Consider the following 21,395-nt stretch of genomic DNA (forward strand, 5'->3'; position numbering starts at 1 on the left):
AAATCACTAAACAGAGTGACTGAGACAGGGCAAGCGTATTGCAGATCACCATACACATCACAGGCATTATCATGCTCACTGAGCATGATCTTGGACATCTTGGTAGCACCACATCTTCTCACACATGGCCAGGATACTGCAAACACAAGCCTCCTGCTACTGCTCCCAGTATCTCAACCTATCTCACATCATTTAGAAAACAGACACACGTTAATAGATCACATTTCTCCACTGGGAAATCTCCCTTATAGTGCAAAAGCACAGAAACCATTCAGAGAAACCAAACATTGCATGACCTTTTAGCCCCAATCTCCCTCCACGCAGTGATGAAAGGTCTCCTGTTGTTGCTCCACCTCCTCCTATTCTCAGCACACTGTGGAGTTTTCTTCACTATGAACTTTTCTGTTTTTTTCATTACTAGAAATCAATTTTGTGCTGATGAAAAGACCTGAATTCTCCTCCATGGAGAAGAAAGACTTTTATTTCTGCAACAAACCCATGATAAACAACCCAGACCTTCTACAAAAGCCCTGTATTGACCAAAAGCACTCTTCCAGAAGGAAAAGAATAACTCAGTCCTGTCCTGTTCACACCCAGATGAGTTTGAAAAGCCAACAGGGAGATGCCAGCATTGCTGTCCCAGGCTCTCAGCTTCAGCACCTGCCTGATGGGACCTGAGCAGGTAACCAACTAGATCACTACACAGCATACAGCTAAATCACTGTCTGTGTCACACACCACTGACAACATAGGCAGGCTTATCCCAGGACTCATGTTCCCACTGCAAAGGTCAGCTCACAAAGCTGTCCCAAAGAGGAGATGCTTCTCACAAAGACATCCAGGGATGGGGAGGGAGATGGACAGACCCCCACGGGTGGGAGGATGAATGAGAATGGTCCATGATGCTCCATGCTCCAAAGCTTCCAGAGAAAGGCAGGTGGGATTCTCCATTGAATTCCTACTCACTGACTCACAAAGGATTCCAACACTCCTCTCCCAAGCTGTCCTGCAGGTGGGTATATCTCAGTAGGTTTCTTACACACATTCAAACAGGGCCAAATGCTAGAAGATGCTAAGTACCTCTGGGAAGGTGCCTGGGTGCCTATGCCCTGGGTGCAGCATGCCCTCAGACAACCACATCTCCTTTCAAATTTTAAGTAAACCACAGGAACCTTTTCTTACATCTAGAACTTTCTGCTCACAAATCCCCCATGTCTGTTCCCAGGCCCTGGACAGTCTGCAGGGCTTCAGACACCTCAGCACTGGTGCAATCCTGCTGCCAGAGCCCTGGATACACCTGAATCTGTACAAGTGCAATCTCTGGTTCAAGAGGATAATATCACTGTGTGTTTAATCCTCTTGTAGGAATTATCAGACACTGAAACAACAGCGGAAAGGCTGAGAGTGTATCCAGGTATGATCCTACTTGACATTTACTTTGATTTCACTGCAAATGATTTTGAATAACAGAAATCACCAGGAGTTTCTTCTTACTCCACGGGGCATTTCAGCACAGTATCTTTTCTTCGCTTCCTGTGGGTTTTTTTTTTCCCCCTTTCCATTTTCAGCATCGATCAACTATGTATTTATGGTACTCTGTGGGTTGAAATCCCCCAGCAGCAGAAACAGATCCAAGCAGTGTCAAAGGTTAGAGGCAAACAACAACACTGCCAAATGCACTTTCAAACCTGCCCCATTCATGTGCTCAGAGGGATGCTGAAAATTATGAAAAGCTTACTGAAGGTGAGATGACTTGCTACTGAAAAGCTGGAATAAGGAGTTCATTCTTTATCCCTCATGCTCTATTTGCTGTGAACCTTTTGATTTGTTTTACATAGAACCCTTGAGGTAAATGATGCATCCCAAACACCACCAGCCAGCACACAGCACTGCCAGGCAAAGTGGCCGAGGCTTTCCAGCAGTGACTCTGGTAGTTCCAACCCTAAGGATGCTATGGAAACACATCTGCAGGTCTGAATCCTCTGACCTCTGTCCACCAGGGGGGAGAAGGTGTCTTTGCTCCTCTGGGGAATGGGTTAAGAGCACAGTGCAGCCTTTTCTCTATAGCCACTGTCACACCCCCAGCTGTCCTACCTCTTCCAGGTTGTGTTCTTCTTTCCCCCTATAATGATGATATTCCAAAGGTCTTCACATGGAGGAAGGAAGCAGTGTCTGACTAGCAAATACCTCTTCTGCCTAAAAAAAGGGACCTCTCCAAGCCATTGGCTGTCAACATCTCCACATCTGAACATCCAGCCTGTGGCTCTGTCAACAGCACAAACTGGTTGGTGGCATCCCAGCTTGGGGAGTCAAGGCCAGCAATAAGTTTTGGCTGAGATCCTTGAGAAAGATGGTTTCCTCCAGCCTCATTAGCAGAAACAAAACCATTGCTTTGACAGCAATAAGGCCACGCCTCTATGCTGTGTAGCCCTTTCAGGACCATTTGCAAGCATCACCAGGGTTAGATCAGACAGCACACAGTGCACGTGGCCTTTCAAAGATGACAGATAAAGGCCAGCTGTGAAAAAATTACTTAATCCAAGTGAGGCTTGAAGAATAAGCTCTCGAGAAAGGATAAACTACAAGAGAGTCCCAAGACAGCATCTTCCACTGTGAAATTACTGACAGCTAGAAAATTCAAAGTTGCTGCAGTCCAAGGCTTACCAGCTCTGGGTTGGTGCCATTGGAAAGAATATCCAATAAATCCGCTGAAGAAATGAAGTAAAACCTGGGAAAGGCCACCCTCTTCATGTCCAAATATTCAGCCAAAGCTTTCTCACACAGAGACAACCTGGAGAGACACAGCAAATAAACAGGGCACAGGGCAGGTGGATCAATATCCTTCCCTGTTCCACGCTGCAGTTTGGGTTATCAAGCACATTGTCCCCTACCACAGGGAAATGCCAGACATGAGCTGAGCCTTTAGGCTGCTCCTCTACAGCATTTTCCAATCAGATCAACGAAGCACAAAGTAATTCACAGATCTCTCTCTACTCCCACAGGTCCAACAACCCAAAAGCCAGTGAAGCCTCATAAAAAAGCAGAAACACAAGTGGAAGAAGAGGCTAGATAGGGTTTGCAGCCTGACCGACTGTTTTAGACAAGCTTCTAACTGCCACAGGTGATTTCACACTGGGATGAAAGTTTCCATAACTGTTTTTATTCTAATGAGACACATTTTAAAGTCTGATTCAAACCTACTCAGCTTTTTCTGTCTGCAAAGCCTGGAAGGAAACTTGCTTGCTCTGATCTAAAGTGAAACTTTCAGTGTTTATATGCAAAACTGCTACTAGGCTTACAGAGTTCATCAATAACATGCAGCTAGTCCTCTGTGAGGAACACTGGCCTTATCCAATTGAAAAATAAAATAAAACCTATATTTTAAATGGATTGTTATTACTGATATCACAGCTATCATTAAGCGTGTTCCAGGGAGATTAGCTGATACCTTATGTAAAGAGTAGAGCACAACCATCTCAGGACACCCAGGTCTTTCTCAAGAAGTGTAGTTTTGCCATGTGTGAAGGGTATATATGCAGAGACAATTTTGAAAATTAAAGAATATGGGCTCAGCTCTACTGCAGATATCCCTGTTTGGACTACTAAACAGACATTTAAAACATTGTATTTGGGGGGACAGTGGGCCATGTCCTATTGAATGCTGAATGCTGAGCTTTCTATGTGTGCAAATCAGCAGTCAGGATGGGAGTTTGCAGGTACACAAGGGCAGACTCTACTCTGGGGGCTTCAGGGTGATGGAACACAAATAAAAAGACTTGAGAAAGATCAGAAATGCTGCAACTTGTGAATGCAAAGAATGTACAGTCAAGGAAGGAAGAGCAGGAGCACAGGTTTAACAAACTTATCAGAGTATTTCCAGTCTTGGAAAAAATCCTGGGACTGAAGTTTTCTACCTACCTACTCTGAATGTTCTCCAGTTGCTGGGACAGACCTGGCTTATTGGTAGCCTCAACTATGTTTGGAGTTTTCTGAGCTTCATAGGCCAGTTCTTTAAAATCCATATCAATCCCTTCAAAGCGTTTGGAGTCCTAAAAAGCAATACAAGGAACACATTCAAGGTAAAATACTGATTTTATGCTAAAAGATCCCATCCTCTGAGTGTTGTCTTTGGGTTGGGGGGAAAGGCTCCTGCAAACAGTCTCCTGTCCAGTGCAGAGAGGGACCTCTCCCACTATTTCAAAAAGGATTATATGCCTGAAACAAGTCTGCAGTCAGGCACTTTCCTTTGTACCACTGTATCAAGTGATGGGGACAAAGCAATCCATGCAGAAGCCAATGCCCAGGATCAACCATTTTCATGGGACTCCCCTTTTGATCTCTCTCCTTTGGATATCTTACTCTTCCTGTCCCATGTCTAGATTAAAAACAAAGATTCTGAGCCCCAGCAGGAGGAGATGCTCCCATATTATGGGGAAGACTTCCCAGGAGTTCACTATTCCCTTCCTGCTGGAGTGTAGGAGTCCCAGTGCCTGTCCCTGAAATGGGCACGGTGACACCTGCAGAGGAGAACGTTGCCTGGAGTTTACTCCAGGAAACCCCATGTCAGCACCAGAGGAGCATGCAGAGAATCATGCTCTGCACTTGAAAAGAACACTGAATTTCTGGAACTAAACAGAGAAGCATAAATAAAGTCATGTCTCTGCTCCTCCCTTCTTCCCAAGTCAGGCCCCCAGAGCAAGCCAGGACACTGAATACAAAGTGCTCCAAGCTGCCTGGTAACACTTCCATGTTAACCTGGGTTCAGACCCAGCAGCAAGGCTCTGCCTGGAGGGTTGAGTCCTGTAACCAGCTTCAGACATGAGCCCCATGCCCTGGCCAGTGTGTGCTTCCCCAGCCTGGGGTAGGGAGGCTTTGAGCTTCACCCTCTCATCTAGGAAAGAGGCTGCTGATCCATACTGCCTGCCAGCCAGGGATGGAGATGCAGAGAGCTGCCCAGTAGGATGCAGATTTCCATCTGGATGTGATTTCCTCCATGCCATGAGGTAGCTGTTGGGTATTAACAGCTCACTGGCACACAGCTCAGCCCCCAGGGTGTGGGAGTATATACTGCCCAGAAACTCAGCTGTGCCCAGCACCTACCAGAGCTCAGAGTGCAAGGAGACCTGAGCAAAGGGATAGAGACAGTGTAGTGACATCCAAGTGACACCGGGCTGTGCACAGCCCCTGCTGGGTGTCAGTCCCCCAGCACTGCTGCCACAGAGAGCAGCCCCTGCTCCATTTCAGACCTGGCACTGCATGTGGACGGGGACAGAGGTGACACAGCCAACTGCAGTGAAAGGCACGGAGGGGAGTGGGGACAGGAACCATCTTGGAAGACCTTAATAATCAAAGGAAGCTGGAATGAAGCTGGAAGCTGGATTTGAAAGTCTCCCTGAGGAGGTCACCAGTGACAGCTCTGTTCCCACTTCAGAAGCAGTAGTGGGAGAGCAGTAGCTCTGGCCCTGTACCAGTGCTGATGTCTGGGAAGGAGATGCTGCCAAAGCTGCCTGGTCCAGCCCTGGTTTGACAATTTGCAATGTCTGAGGAATAACCCCTCTCCCTCCTGAGGAAAAAGGGAACATGCCTGAAGGCAGCCAGCAGCCTCATGCTCAGTCTCCAATATTTGCTACACAATAGTGAAGGGGAGAAAATCAGCTCCTCAGCATGACTCAGGCAGAACCTGCAATGCAAAAACCTCCCAGGGCAGCAGTGGGAAACTACTGTGGCACTAAGGGAGCCTCCAAAAAACCAAGGCAGCTGTAGAAAAGCCCTGCAGTATGGATAAGTCTGTTTCATACAAGGGGGACTCTCCTTCAATACTTCATAAACAGAAAAAAGTAGGACTTGGGGTTTCATACCTCAGGGAGCTGTGCCCGGATATCTTCTGAGCCTATGAATATGCTCTCCAAATGAGACCATGTACGCTGCACTTCAAACCAGAGAGAAATGACAGAGTCTGCTGTGGACAGCTTCTTCTGCCATGCAGACACTTCCTCCAAGAAGAAAGCAATATATTTGGATGTCATTAAATTCTGCAGCTGCACCTGGTTGTCTTCTAGAGTTTCAATGAGTTCCTCATCTGACTTCAGCAATGGGGTGTTTGTTCGGGGGTGAAGCTCATACTGAAATTCCATGGCCCTCCAAGTCATCGTTAGCTCCTTCAGGACCTTCTCCATACTCATTTCTCGCACTGCTTTGTCCACAATGCCACGAACTTCATCCTCAAAGTTATGCAGGTTGAGCTTCAGGAGGTCAGCCAAAGTGGTGTCTGAATCCATCACAAACCTCACACCCGTCATCTGCATCAGTTGATTCCAGTGTCTTTCTCTAATGGCAGGATTCTGAAGTTCTGCCACAGCTTTCAGGGCTGTCAGCATGTTCTTCACCTTGCTGTCCAGCCCAGTGAAAGCATCCCATGCCCTCATTTCCTTATCCAAATTCCGAATCTCTCTCGCAAACTTTTTACACTCCAGATCCATGTTTTCCACATTAATATCCACCCATTTGGTGGTCTGCCAGTCATCAAGGCTGGTGTTCACAAGGGAGATCATATCCCAGAGCTCTTTGAGAAGACACAGCTCCTTTCTGCACTGCTTCAGTTGTTTATAATCTGGCACCATGACTTCAAACAGACCAGCTGATTCATAAATCGAGGCCATGGCTGACTCCATTTGTTTAATCTCAATGTGCTTTGCATCCAGAAGTTGATAAGGGTTTTCAGTGTCAAACCTAGAAAGAAATGTTTATTCTTCACAAGTGATATTGTAACAACTTCTAAAGAAAACATAAAATAAACAGTGCCTCTAAGAGACAAAGAAGAGACGAAACATCTATAGCACACATTGATGGTACACTTAAAGTGATCTTGGCACCCAAATTCAGTCTCTTGTTAACCCTGCACAGTGTTCCCAGGAACAAACCATCCCAGGCATAGAATCACAGGCTCAGAGTATAATTTGGGTTGTAATGGATCTCTCTAGGTCACCCAGTCCAACCCCCTGCAGTCAGCAGGGACACCCTCAACTAGATCAGGTTGCTCACAGCCTCATCAAGCCTCACCTTCAGTATATCTCCAGGGATGAGGCTTCAATCACCTCCCTGGGCATTTTTCCACTATCCTCATGGTACAGAACTTGTTCCTAACATCCAGTCTAAATCTCCTCTTCTCTAATTTAAACCCAGTGCCCTTTGTCAGGCAGTAACAGGCCTGACATAACACTGGAGAAGGTAGGACATGTACACAAGGACTGGAGCATGCATCCTTGGGACACAGAGACCCCACAAATGCTTTTTTCCCCTCAGGGCTCTTCCAGTGCTGTAATTTGGCTGTACCTGAAGGGTGCTTCTTTCTGAAACCTCTCTCTGAATCTCTGCTGCTCAGCATCAAAGGCCGCGCAGCTCTTGCGCAGAGCCGTCATCTCGTTGGCCTGCAGAGGAGCCACGTGCTGCTTCACAGCTACTGCCAGCTTCTTGACATTGTTCCATTTCTCTGGCAGTTCCTGCAAGCAAAATTGAAATGCTGGTAGGCAGCAGTTGATATTTGATATCAGACACATCTGATCTGTTCATGGGTAATCATAGGCTGGCAAAAACAACAGATCTCGTGTGTAAAACTGTGAGGATGTTTTGTTGAGATGGAAAGAGTAAACACACAGTTTGGGATAAAACCTATCATTGAGTCACAATTTGAAACTAATAAAGACTGAGACCTTATAAATGACCATTCTGATTGTCAAAATACTTTCACTCAATTCAGAAAAAGGGTCCCAGACCAGATCCTGGACTGTGAGGATGGTTCAGTGGTCAAGAGAGAGCAGTGACCCCAGTGCCCAGAGCCTCCTGGGAGCAGCTGAAGACAGGAAGATGGGGGGTGGATGCCAGCTCATTAGATCATCTGGTTTCCCAGGCCTAATTAAGAAACAGCCTGGGAAGTTTTCTGCCAGCTCTTGAAGCAGAAGATGTCATAGCAGAAGGACTTCCAGAGAGCTCTCTAGGGCAAATTCCATCAGCCTGTAGTACAATATTGGTGCTAAATAAGACTGGTTTCTTCTCAGGTCTACATCCAAGCTGCAAGTGCACAGCACTGCTGACAATCCACCATCTGTACCTGGGATTTTCTTCGGAAAGGGATTTTAGTTCTTTTCACTAGGCTTCTCAGCCCAGACACCAGCTAAGGGCTCTGCTGTCCCCAGGTCCCAGTGCTTTGCTCTTGAGAGCCCACATCCCCAGGATACAAACCTACAGAAAAGCTTTCTTTTCATTCCAGTTCACAGAGTTGAGGAGATGAATGAAGATCCACCAACACAATGAAAAGATGGAAAATAACCTGGAGGCAGCTCTGAGGCAGCAGAGACAGCCAGAGCAGGGCCAGTCCCTCCTGAGGGGTCTCTGTCTCATACTTTATATTCCAGTCCCAAAAGAAATCACTACCCATGAGCTGCATGACCACAACAGGGCACACATGCAGCTGCTACCTTGGCTTTCTCACCTCACCTGCCAGCTTCAGCCCACCCATCTCCAGGGCCATGGAAGGAGCAGTACCTAGAGAGACTTATTTCTGGTTTTCCCACCAGATACAGGAGTGGATGAATCATTCAGCTGTGTGTTGCTGTCACTTGCCAGAAATAAACAAAAGTGTTTTGTTATCTCCTGCATCTGACTGGCTGCCCTGCATCCCTCATTTCATCTATCAGTAAAATAAATCATTTGCACTTGGAGAAACAGGCACCAGACAAGCAGCAATTGGGCAAAGGCATCAGCAGCACCATGCTTTATGCTGGATGAAGCAGTTGCAGCAAGCAGAGCACCCATGAAAAGCAGCTCTCCTGGTTTTCATAGTTTGTAGGGACCCTGCTATCTTTAGGACCCTTAAATATATATATAGGACCCTTAAATATAAACCCTTAAATATTCCAGAGTCACAGCTGCATAAGCAGAAAACCAGGGGATTGCTAAACCCCACCCAGCTCCCATCCAACCTGCAGCAGAGACCCAGAGCCTTTGCTGCCCAAGTGTACAACACAGGAACATCTCCCCAGGAGGTGCTGTGTCCTACACAGAGCTCTCTGCCCACAGCACTCCATGACAATAGAGCATCCACCAGCACACAGCTGTCGCAGTGTGCTGACAGTCTGAGGCTGTACTGCCTCACACAGCTGCTGTAACATCTTGGCTGCTGCCAATGCTTGCCTCCGGTTCCCCAAGGCTGGATGGGCATCTCAGAGTATTTCCTAGCCTCCCTCTCATGGTCCCCTTCCCAGAAAGGAAAGGAATACCTAAGAGAAAACAGATTCATCAAAGCCAGATGTGGAAAGGTGCCAAAACACTTTCATAACCTGCTCTGAGTCAAGCAAATTTGGTGTTAGAGAGACAGTAAAGGACTGAAGTCCTGTGAGAAGGCAACTCCTCTGCCAGAATTATCCTTCCCATCTCCACAGTTGCCAAGAACTGGCTTATTTAAAAATAATTATAATTCAACCTAATTAACAGATGTATTTGAAAATGCATTAATTTTTTCCAAGAGTAATCGCTGGGAGTTGGAACAGGCAATTCTGTTTTTCATACATAACAAAAGGCTTAATCTCTGCTTTAAAAGAAAAAATCTCAATGTAACTCCAAAATTTAGAGCTTTTAAGGCACATCCCATGATAGCAAAACACTATCCACTGAGGCCCTCTAATGACAGGGAGTTGGGTCTTAAAGTCTTGCTGCAATGCTCTTAGGCTCCCACTCTCTGTGACATCTGCTACTGGGCACACTGGTGAGGCCACCACAAGCTTTCACCCACCTCCAGTTGCTCATAGACTTCCTCAGGCAGCTGCTGCTCATATGTCTTCAGCAGTTGGATTGTTTGCTTCAGGGGCTCAAACATGGCATCAGTGGCACTCTGTCTTTCTTTGACAGCCAGCAGATGACCCATCATCTCCACCAAGCCATCATAATCACCTTTTTCCACCTTTTTGCTCAAACCTTTATCAGCAGTTTTTATGAACTCATCAAGGTCCGCCAAGCTACACAACACAAAGCAGGAAAACACAACATGAGATGATAATAATCACGAGATGCTAATGAACAGAGCTTTACACCAGGCAGCTGGACTGATGTGGACAGGGGAAAGGCCAGGCTAACCCTGCCCATTGCATGGCCACAGCCTGAGGGCATCAGAACCACAATCCATAGGTTATAAATTTGTTAGGGTTGGAAGGGACTTTAAAGATCATCCAATCCCAACTCCCCTGCCATGCCCAGGGACACCTCCCACCAGCCCAGGTTGCTCCAAGCCCCATCCAACCTGGGCTGGAACACTGCCAGGGATGGGGCAGCCACAGCTTCTCTGGACAACCTGGGACAGGGGCTAAGCACCCTCATAGTAAAGAATTTTCTCCTAATATCTAATCTAAATCTCCCCTCTTTCAGTTTTAAACCATTTCCCCTTGTCCTCTCATCACACCCCTGTATCAAAAGCCCTCCCCTAGCTTTCTTGTAGCTCCTTCAGATATTGGAAGGTTGCTCTAAGGTCACCTGGGAGCCTCCTCTTCTCCAGGCTGAACAACCCCAGACCCTCAGCCTGGCTTCCCAGGGAGGTTTTCAGCCCTCTGAGCATTTGAGTGGCTCTGCTCTGGACACATTTCAGGACTCCAGAACTGAACACAGTACTGCAGCTGGGGTCTCACCAAAGCAGAGTAGAGGGGGAGAACCCCCTTCCTAACTTGCTGTCTGTGCTTCTTGTGATGCAGCCCAGGACATGGTTGGCTTTCTGGGCTGCAAAAGCTGTGGTACAGCTTCCTGTAAGGAACTGCTGGGACTTTCCAGGTTGGAGAAACAGTCCATGAGAAGGAGTATAACAGAGACCTGTGAGCTCAGGAGTGGTCTGGAGAGAGAATATGAAAGGACAGTTTTCATCCTGCGTTTTCCAATACAGGAATTCAAGATCCCCAGATGAACCTGGCAGGCTGCAAAGCTACAACAAACAGGGACTCTTCACATACTGCCTTATTTCACAGGGTATGCCCCCACTGCAGGGGTTATAGGTGATAAAAATTCACAGCAGTTCAAAAAAGCAACCAGCCATTTGTGGGTGAAAAAAAATAATTTCATCCTGGTTTTTAAATACAAAGGCATGAGCCCTGTCTCTCAAAGCCCTTGAGCTATAAACTGTTAGAGATAAGGAGAGTATTTGGGGGAATTTTCCCTGCCTGCTTTCCCTGTTGTTGATCTCACCAGCTCCTGGGCACTGCCAGGAAGGGCTCCTAGATTTCTGGTCCTTTCAAGCACAGCCATTCTCCTCTCCTCAAAACACTTCTGAAGTGCTCACTTGAATTCTGTGGATACTGCTGGGTCAAAATGTACCCTTATATATTTCACTTAATACTCAACTGCTGAGTCAGGTACTCTTAGCAACAACTCCTGAACACCCGTTCTAAGCTACACAAAAACCTCTTCATACAGAAATTATCTAACAGAATTATGGTGCTGAACAGAACACAAGAGCACACATCACCCAGGGCAGGCAGCACTACCACATACACCTGTAAAGTCTCCTCTGAAAGCATCCAAGACCTCCAGCATCCTTCAGTTGTGACCACTCAAACAGATCATCCAACACATCATCCTGCACAGACCTGGTGACTGAGCAGAGCATTCAGAGCAGGGAACACACATTAACTCAACGTATATCCAGAACTACTCCTTTATGTAACCTTGAAACTACCTCCTCAGGACTGCTCAGGCCAAGAAACCCCGATTATTTTTTTTTCTTTTTTTTTTTTTTTTCTCCACACAGGGTGCACTCAAAAGAGCAATGCATTTAGAAGCAGACAGGAGTACCTATGGCATTAATGCAGCTTTACTGATGCCTAGTATCAAATTCACCAAAGTACACACAGATCCCTGGCAGAGATTAGATTATTTGGATCAGACTGAGCAGACAAAGAGATCTCCTATCTACCACCACACAGCAGGTCCCAGGGGCACTGGGCTCCAGGGAGGTCAGTGGTACCAGGTCCATGTAACTGTTCCCAGTTTACACACTCAGCCATACTGGTTCCCAGCAGAGACCAGGGGATGGAATCATAGAATGTCAAGTTGGAAGGGACCTCAAAGATCATTTGGTCCAGCCCTAAGATAATGGAAGATATGGGGATTGTGATGGAGCTGGCATGCAGCATGGGCTCCCTTCCCTCGCTTCTCTTTTTGTGATCAGCATGGAGCAACAAAGACCAGCCAAGAGAAACGAGCTTTGGTCAGCACAGGTCCCATGGTGAGGAGGCAGGAACAACTCTTACCTGTGTGTGACATGGTCCACAAGGTGCTGCTTGAACATCAGGCTCCACCTTTTAATGATGTTCAGCAAGGATGCCTTGAAAGGTCGAGCATCAACTTTCACCCAGCTCTGAAAGACACTGCTGGGCTCAATGCCATTCACCTCCTCATAGATCTTCTCATAGGAGTCAATCTGCTCTCTGAACTGCTGCAGAGTGGGAGGTGTCTCGGGGACCCCATCCTCTCCATGGGCTTCAATTTCTGCAGCAGTGAGGATGTGCCCATAGAGGAGGAACTGTCTGCAGAACTCCTTTCTGTCATCTCCATAGAGGTAGGAGTAGCGGTCAAAGGCAGCACGGTAATCGCAGGAGGTGAGCATCACAGCCTGCACACGGGCCAGCAGCTCCTGCCTCATGGCAGCCAGGTCAGCCAGATCCTCCAAGTCAGCCTAGGAGAGAGCAGGGGGTCAGGAGCTGTGTGGTACCTCCCCATGGCCACCCAGCAGGAGGCAGCTCCACAAACACAGACCTGGTAGTGGGGGAAGCCACAGTGCTCAGCCAGCCGGGGCACCAAGGAAGAGATGTGGTAAATGTCATTGAGAAGACTTTCCACCAGGTCATAGAAGCCATCGTTTGTGCCAGGGTCCAAGGAGGGACGAAATATCACATCTGGGATTACCAAATCCAGCTGCACCTCAAACAGGGGGGCAAGCCCTGCCTTGGGATCTGGTCAGGAAAACCAGAGATGGAAGGATAATTGCCAAGAGGAGAAAAGTGATCTTGAGCCACATCTAACACCGTGCCACACAGACACTGGGCAGGTGTGACCACAGACACCCACTTGCTGCCCCCAGTGGCATTAGGTCTGCACACAACAATGGGAGATGGCAAATGCTGGCAAACTGGCTGATGTTTTGGTACCCACAGGAGCTACTAGAGAAGAGAGATGAGACACAAGTGATTTAAGGACCGGAAAAAATGCTGTGGAGGGAAGCCTTAAAGCAACCACGCTCTTTAGCTAATCAAAAGGGAGTCTGAGAGCTGAACAATTACAGCTCATAAGTACTTGTAGAGGAGAAAAACAACAGGAACCAAGAGGCTCTTTAATTTAGTGGAGAAAGGCATGAAAAAAAATACCAAACAAAAAAACCAGCAACTGGAAACTAAAGCCAAATGCAAGTGTGAAAATATGTGCATATTTTTAACATGATGGTGAAGAACTGGATTCAGTTCTCCAACCTGGTGTTCCCCCTCATCCAGGAGAGTAGGGCTCCTAGAGATGAGCTTTAGGCAGACAAACTGCTCTCAATTCTGTCTATCCATTAATCCCGGCAAAATAGTGCACAGTCTCCATCCCTTTGCCCTGAGCAATACTTTGCTTCAGGGCTGAGGGCTGGAGCTACCCACCCCTATCTGGAGGCTCCCCTAGCATGTGCTGGAGACAGCAAGGAGGGAAAGCAGAAAGCCAGAAAGAAGAGAGGAATGAGGGAGAGGACAAACCAGTAACCTCTCTTCAGTGACACTGAAGCAGCCAAGGAAAGAGGAACCAGCAGTCACCTGTGTTTTCCAGGAGGTATCTGAGTGAGCATTCAATGGCAGTGAAGAATCCATCCAGGACGATTTCATCCATGTAATCCACATAGGCCTTCCACACATCAGATGCTGGGTCTGCAAGAAAGAGGCTCTGGTTTTCCTGGAAGAAAAAGAAGACACCTTCAAATACAGCAGGGTTGAGTCTATGCTGCAGGAGAGCTGCCCACAGCAAGGAGGTGTGACAGTGAGCACAGGGGTGCCAGCTTTGTGGGAGGGATGGGCAACAGAAGATGGATGTTGCTGCTGGTGGCCTGGCCACAACTTGGTCCTTCTGTCAAGGGCTGCTTTGTCATCTGAAAGAACTCAAAAAATCACAGGGTAAAAATGGAGTGCAGAAGAGGCTTAGCAGCTCTGTGATATGTTCTCCTTCCTTCTTCTCCACAGTCACAGGGCTCAAGGCTGTTTTTGTACACCTCAGGCAGGGAGCACTCAGAGGTCTCTGAGGCTCATCCCAATGCATGAAGACCCAGGTCTGTTTCCAGGCTTTCAGGGTGAGCTGCTTACACCTCTGCCCTACAAATGGTCATCTCAAGACCAGAAGACTTTTAAATTCAAGAAAGGGTTTTTAAATAGACCATATAAAACCATATCCAGATTGGGATCAGGAGACAATGGGTCATAGCTAACAACCTCTCTCCCCAGCTTATTTCACTTCCTTCTTCCAGGCAAACTCCCAGTCAGGAAATTTTGGGGTTTTTGGGTCACAGAAGGGACTCATCCCTCCTGGGTTTCCTCTTTCTATCCTCCCAGGTCAGCATAGCCACTCTCCGCTCCCCCCAGCAGCCTCCCAGGCTCTGCTGTGGTCCTGTCCCCTGCCTTACTATGTCCTCTGTGTGCTCCTCCCAAGCCTTCCACCACAGAAAAACCAAAGATAAGAGTTCAGTGTCCCAGAGTCAGCTGTCTCTTTCCAGAGCCCAGGGTCAGATGGTCATCCTCAGGAGAGGGATGGATCTTAAACCCACTTCCCTCCAGGACAAGATGTTGTCCCTGACATGCACCTCACTGCAGGCAGGTGAGGAGCAGAGCTTTGGGCTATCTCCTGGCCTGCAAAGAGGTCTCAGCTCTGGTGCAGTGGTTGGGAAGCACCGAGGTTTCAGCAGCTTTTCTCCTGTCACTCAGCCTCTCCCTCGACTGTCAGCGTCACCTCCTGCTGCCACAGGGGGACAACAAGGCAGAAACGAAGGTCAGCCACAGCCAGCTGCCTCTCTATTCTCAGGTAAGTATTTCAGAGGAGGATTTTTCCTCTGACCAGGACCCCAGAGCCTGAAGCACCACTCCCCTCTAGTGGCTCTCCAGAACTGCCAGAGTCCTGTGCTGGGCTGCAGCTGCTCTGGTTCCTGCTCCAGTTCCTGACCAGCACTGAGTGCCCAGCCAGCAGCCCCACATCACAGTCACACCAGCTCACCCATCAAAGTTCTTGTTAGTTAACACCAGGTTAGATTTGCAAATGAGTTAAGGGGGTTAATTTTAGGGTAAAACAGCTCTGAACGTTTTCACCAGCACACAGCGACACAGAGAGCCTATAGAGAGCCAAGGGAAGGTCCCCTCTCACCTTCACCAGCAAGTGAATCCTCAGCCCTGATTCTCTGATGAGGCTGTAGCGCCTTTCCAGACGGTCCTGGCAGTCCTCTAGACTTAGCAGGGATTCCTTTTTACCATCTTTCCTCTCAAATATGGGCATCACCCACGAGCGCACAATGGTTTGGATTTCCTCAGCATTATTTTTGGCTTTCTGTATCCTCTGCTCAAGGTCACGGACACTTTCCATCATCATGGAGATTTGATCCCAGACACCTGGTAAAAAATGAGATGATTGACCACATATTTTCAGAGCTGTTGGGCCAGGACCTCATACATCCTTAAGACCAGTCTCATGTGGTCCCAGTATTTATCCCACCCCAAAACTCACAGCACAGACAGCTGCAGTCTCTGCTTTCTGCCAGGACTACCAGCACCATGGATATGTCTGACAGTTCCCACTTCCCCCTACCCAGCTATTATCTCCCTCTTTCTGTTACTGGAGACAGCAGCACAAGGAGAGTGAGCAACACAGGCTGAGTGATCCTGACACCATCAGAAGACCAGGGACATTGTACCCACAGCCCTAAGAGATGAGCTGTGCCAACCCAGGCACCAGAGATGGCTGCATTTAGATGCAGGGAATGAAGGGTTCATCTGCAGGAAAACCCCTTCATTTTTATTGTGTAATAGGGAAAGAGTTCTTCAGCATGAGGACTTCTTTTAGATGTTCCCAAGGGAGGACACTTTTTCCTGTTCATACCACAAGCTTGATGACAGAAATATATATTCCATGTGTGAGCAATTTGTTTTCACCAAGAGAAATCAAATTGTCTTCCTCTGCTCGGCTTTGCAGTTAAAACTGATGGAGCAGGAACACTGGTTAAATCATCCCATAGTCATAGTGCACAAAATCCACCTCTAGCTGCAGTATTTCATCCTTCTGGAAAAGATAATGAGGTGGCCCTGGGCTCATGATGGGACAAATCCATCTCAGTTTGAGATGGCTGAGCCAGGGGTTCCCACTCACAACTGGGTGAGACAGAAGTGCCTCAGGGACACAGGCATGGAACCACACATGAACCACCATGGGCTGGCACAGGGAAGACAGCCCAACCAGGGAGCAGATGCTCCAACCCCAGCCTTGCCATCTCCTTGGCAGCAGTGCCTGCAGAGCAGCATCTCCCCCTCAAAAGCCCAGGCTGAAGCTGAAGGGAGCAGGATCCTTTCCACAACCCTAGGATATCAAGGGGACATGGACAGGAGCAAACAAGCCAGGGGCTGCATTTCATATGTCCAGTGCTGGCCCTGCTGGAAGGTCACCTGCCCTGCTGGGCACTGCAGATGGAAATAAGGCGATGAATCTGGGCACATGGGGGAATCTGATGACACACAAGTGTAAGTGCTCTTGTCCCCAAACACAGAGCCAGCTCACCTTCTGTCTTCCAGGTCAGTGTTTCCTCTGCCTCCTTCAGCTTCAAGTCAATATCCTGCAGCTGCCCCTGTATTAGAGGGTATTCAACCTCCAGGACTGTCTTCAGGACCTTGTTGTAGCTGTTCACTATCAGGTCCAAGTTGGCCACCATCTGTCGGTATGATTCCTTGGAGGAATAGATTTCTGCTGCCATGGGTGGGATGGTTCCCATCTGTCTGCTGGACAGGTAGCTCACCTCCCTCAGCACTGAAACTAGCTGGAGAAACAAGGCAGAGAGCTGAACATGGAACAGTCCTCCACATTTACCTGGCAGACAGTCTCCAATCAATTCTGAGTGTCTTAGGAGTTTCCTGCTGGTTTACTCATAAAGCAGCATGTTCTGAAAAGGGCATGAACACCTTCTAGTCCAAACCATCTGTCTCCCATTGATCTTTGCCTCTGGTTTTCTTCCCAAAGACAGACAGCTCTGTTAACTACTGAGCCAGCAAACTACACAGCTTCTGAAAGCCAGGATGATCTGTGATCCTCTCAGTTATCCTCATCAATAGATCCTTTCATCAACACCATGCCCTCAAGTGGAGCTTAGCAGTTCTCTAACTGCTAAGAGAAGCTGTGGCTGCCCCATCCCTGGCAGTGTTCCAGCCCAGGTTGGATGGGGCTTGGAGCAACCTGGGCTGGTGGGAGGTGTCCCTGCCCATGGCAGGGGGTTGGAATGAGATGATCTTTAGGGTCCTTTCCAATCCAAACCATTCTCTGATTCTACGGTGTAGTACTATGGTGTACCCCCCATGCCCACAGGAAGGCAGGCAAGTTAAACTGGCAGCAGTTTTTACCTGGGAATCAAAATTGACTGAGATCAGTTTGGTTTCTGGATCCCGACGGATGAGTGGTTGAGTAAGGTTGTACTGTGATTTTTCAGAGACTGTCTGGGACCAGGCTATGTAGAGCTTTTCTTGATACCTGACAGAAAACAAAATGAAACAAAACCAAACATCCACCATGTAACTACCAAGCCAGCAGACCAAGGCATATAACCAAACACTAAGTCAAGACCACTGAAGAACATGAAGAAATATTAAAAACTGTTCCCCACCACCTCCATCAGCAACATGGCTTCAAAGACAAATACGTGAAAACCAGTGACAGCACCATCAGGATGGCAAAGATCTCTCAAACGCCATTTCCAGCAGATTTGGGGACAGAATTTGAATTTAGCCTACAGTAACAGATAAGCAGCTACTGGGCATTTCCAAAATGTCTAAACTGGATGGAGTCCTAAATGCACACACATGCTGGGGACAGAGGCAGCTGCCCTCACTTCTCCCTGAGTCCCTGCAGACTGTCAACCTCAGGGAACTTCAAGAGTTCAGTGACACCACTGTGTGCCCAGCAGCCAGATATCTCAGCTCCCTTCACTGCTGACAGAGTGACCCTGAAGAGAAATCTCCTTCCTGGGGAGGTGGCTCTTCCCAAGGGAAAGCCCAGAATGAACAGTTCAAATTTAACATCAAATGTTAAGATATTAAGTGAGGGGTGGTGAATCCCATTCTGAGTTGTGGAATATACACAATACAGCCACTCTAAATGCACCCAGTGAATGGGGACAAGTGGATCCAAGTGGACCTGGACAAGATCAGTCCAGGTTTCCCACCACCAGAAGCTTATTTCAACATTTCTGTCAGGCTGCAGAGCCCCCATTCCTCCCATGCAAATTTCCCATTTCCAGCCATCTCAGGGAGGCTTTGGGACATAGCAACAGGACTCCTCCTCCTCTTTCATCAGGAAACTCCCTCTGACTTAGAAAGGGACCTTTCCAAGCCCTGGGTTGGCAAATGTACTGGAAGGTGGCTTAGAGGAAGAGAATTTTTTTTCGTACTGGTTCAGGACTTTGCCTGAGTCACCACTCACCTGTCCAGCAGCTGGATCATTTCTTGGTACTTCTTTACCACCCTTTCTACTTCAGGAGAGTCCAGGCAGCTGACAGCACAACAGATAAGCTCAGTGTTACATTTATCTCTGTGAGGCTATTATCTGCATTTACCCCTTCCCAAGATCACCCACCAGTTTGCAGGCAGCCTCTGACTGAGGACCTTGGATTTCACTGAAAATCTTTCACTGGTCAAGGGCTCTCCAAGCCCTAGAGTACTCCTGCTTGGATGCTTGCACAGCAACCTGCAAAATGGGAACCATGCAGGGGGCAGAAGGGCTCTGTGCTGCTGGACAAAGCTTCACACGCCCCATCTGCACAGAGCACAGCAACCTCCACCAGCACATCCCAGCCAGCACTTCCTATGATCAAAGAAGCTGAGGGGGAAGCAGCACTAGATCATAGATTCACAGAACAGTTTGGGTTGGAAGGCACCTTAAAGCTCATCCAGTCTCACTCCCCTGCCATGGTCAGGGACACCTCCCACCAGCCCAGGTTGCTCCAAATCCCATCCAACCTGAGCTGGAACACTGCCAGGGATGGGGCAGCCACAGCTTCTCTGGGCAACCTTGGCCAGGGGCTCAGCACCCTCACACCAAAGGATTTCTTCCTAAGATCTCATCTCAATCTCCCCTCTTTCAGTTTCAAACCATCCTCTCTTGTCCTGTCACTCCCTGCCCTTGTCCAAAGTCCCTCCCTAGCTTTTCTGGAGACCCTTCAGGTACTAGAAGGTGCTCTGAGGTCTCCATGGATCCTTTTCAAGGCTGAACAACCCCAGCTCTCTCAGCCTGGCTCCATACCAGAGCTGCTCCAGCCCTTGGATCATTTTTGTGGCCTCCTCTGGACTCACTGTAGCTGCAGCTCATTGTGGTGCCAAATTTGTGCCCCTCAAACCACAGGAGTAGAGCAGAGCAAAGGCACCCCAGAGGGTGGAGGCAGTGCCCCAGCCATGCTGCCCAGGCTGTACAGATGCCATGGAACCCAGGAAGGCAGCAGGCCAGAGGAATATGTGTAAGTCCAGCTCTTCCCACTGATTCATCTACAATATCCAAGCTTTCCTGAAAATAGATGTTGATTTTGGAGGACATTTTGACAAATCCTGAATTAACTTAAACACAACCGACAAAGGGAATGCCTGCCTGAGCAGTCACCACAGGGCAAGGACTGATCAAACCTTCTGGAAGTAAACAATTCCCCTAAGCAAACCCCAGCAAAACCATCTTTGTTTTTGCTTTTTAATCCTTTTTCCCTTTCAAGCTGCACGTAGAAAAGAGCATCAAGTCACCCCTGCTGCAGGGCATGTTATTAACTGCTCTAAACAGAGGAAAGAAAATCAATGCAAAATGCAGATCCAGGTCCTCTTTCACAGTTTACAAAATTTGCTGTTCAGATTCAAATCAGACATGATAGCTTGGGAGGAGTCCAAGAACCTGTTTCACTGCACATTACTGCTGCAGAATAACTGAGCACTGAAAGACATCTCATGGCAGTGCACAGTGAAAGGAGGCTACAAATATTGCACAGGGATGGAGATGGCTTACTTTGGTCACTCACATAAAAACAGTGTCTCCATTTACTCAGAATCCTGCCCAGAACAAGCACAGCTATTCCTGTGAGCTCCAAGCAGGCCCTGGAGCACCTTCATGTGCCTGAAGCTCAGCACTGTTTTGCATACAGGGCTACTAAATGCTGGCTCATCCAGTGCCATGAGACAGAGGGGGGCCACATTTCTCCAAGACCACCCATCAGTGATCAGTATTCCAGCACTGGCTTCCTTCCTTGATCTTGGGTGATTGTTTAATGCTGAGAAAGTTGTCTTCTGCCAGAGCTCAGCCAGGTCTTCATCTGCTCACCAGCCTGGAAACTCAGCTCCATTTTAAATGAGCCCACTCCAGCACCTCTCTGCCCTTCACAGCTTGGACAATGTCAGAACCAGGGCTTGCAGCCAAGGCTTGGGCTGCTCCCAAGGAGGTTCTGGAGAACATGTTGAGAGGGATCGCAGAGGGAAACTCCCCAGTACCTCTTCCAGTTGCAACCCAGGACTATGTCTGAAAGCTGAATAGCCCACTGTGCCACTTAACCACTTCAAAACAAATCCAATTAATGAGTTTCTTAAAAAAAAAAAAAAAAAAAAAAAAGAAAAAGATCACAAGGAAGCTGAAAAGCACCAGTGCAAGCACTTCACACCTCTTTGACTCAGAATTATTTCAGCTTTAACCACTGAGTAATGTTCAACATGGAAGGAAAATCAGATTGATTAGAAAAGAGATATCAAAATGGTCATAAAGCAACTTATCTGGAACAGACACTCACAGATGTTTGATGTGCATGAAGTTACCAAATGGCACCTGGATTCGTGCTCGCAGGTCCCGAGCCCAGCCCAGTGCTCCAGCTACTGGTGGCATGTTCTTGTGCACAGGGGGAGATCCTGGGGAGGGCACATGGACACAGTGTTGGACTGAGCACTGCACTTGTAACCCCCTGAGACACACCAAGAGCAACTCAATTGCTCTGATTTCCCAGTGTCTTTCCCTAAATTCAAGCATGTGCTACACTTATCCAGGTCTGTGACCAGGACAAGTCTCCTTATAGAGACTTGGACCTCAAATAAGGACCTAAGATCAAAGCAGAAGCCCAGCGTGTGTTAGCAAAGAGCTGATAC

At 47.9% G+C, this 21,395-nt stretch overlaps 1 protein-coding gene across 1 annotated transcript in view; it reads right to left on the reverse strand.

The window, feature by feature from the left end:
• Nucleotides 1-21,395, reverse strand: part of DNAH9 (dynein axonemal heavy chain 9) — a 170,008-nt gene that overhangs the window by 133,636 nt on the left and 14,977 nt on the right. Inside the window, 13 exon segments of the mRNA XM_030462115.1 lie at nucleotides 2,665-2,791; nucleotides 3,919-4,049; nucleotides 5,859-6,729; nucleotides 7,333-7,499; nucleotides 9,788-10,010; nucleotides 12,285-12,709; nucleotides 12,790-12,986; nucleotides 13,818-13,953; nucleotides 15,406-15,647; nucleotides 16,807-17,062; nucleotides 17,640-17,766; nucleotides 18,715-18,783; nucleotides 21,047-21,161. Of these exon segments, the coding sequence (XP_030317975.1) occupies nucleotides 2,665-2,791; nucleotides 3,919-4,049; nucleotides 5,859-6,729; nucleotides 7,333-7,499; nucleotides 9,788-10,010; nucleotides 12,285-12,709; nucleotides 12,790-12,986; nucleotides 13,818-13,953; nucleotides 15,406-15,647; nucleotides 16,807-17,062; nucleotides 17,640-17,766; nucleotides 18,715-18,783; nucleotides 21,047-21,161 (3,086 nt within the window).

Source organism: Calypte anna, chromosome 18 (assembly GCF_003957555.1).
Source record: "Calypte anna isolate BGI_N300 chromosome 18, bCalAnn1_v1.p, whole genome shotgun sequence".
Lineage (NCBI taxonomy): Eukaryota > Metazoa > Chordata > Aves > Apodiformes > Trochilidae > Calypte > Calypte anna.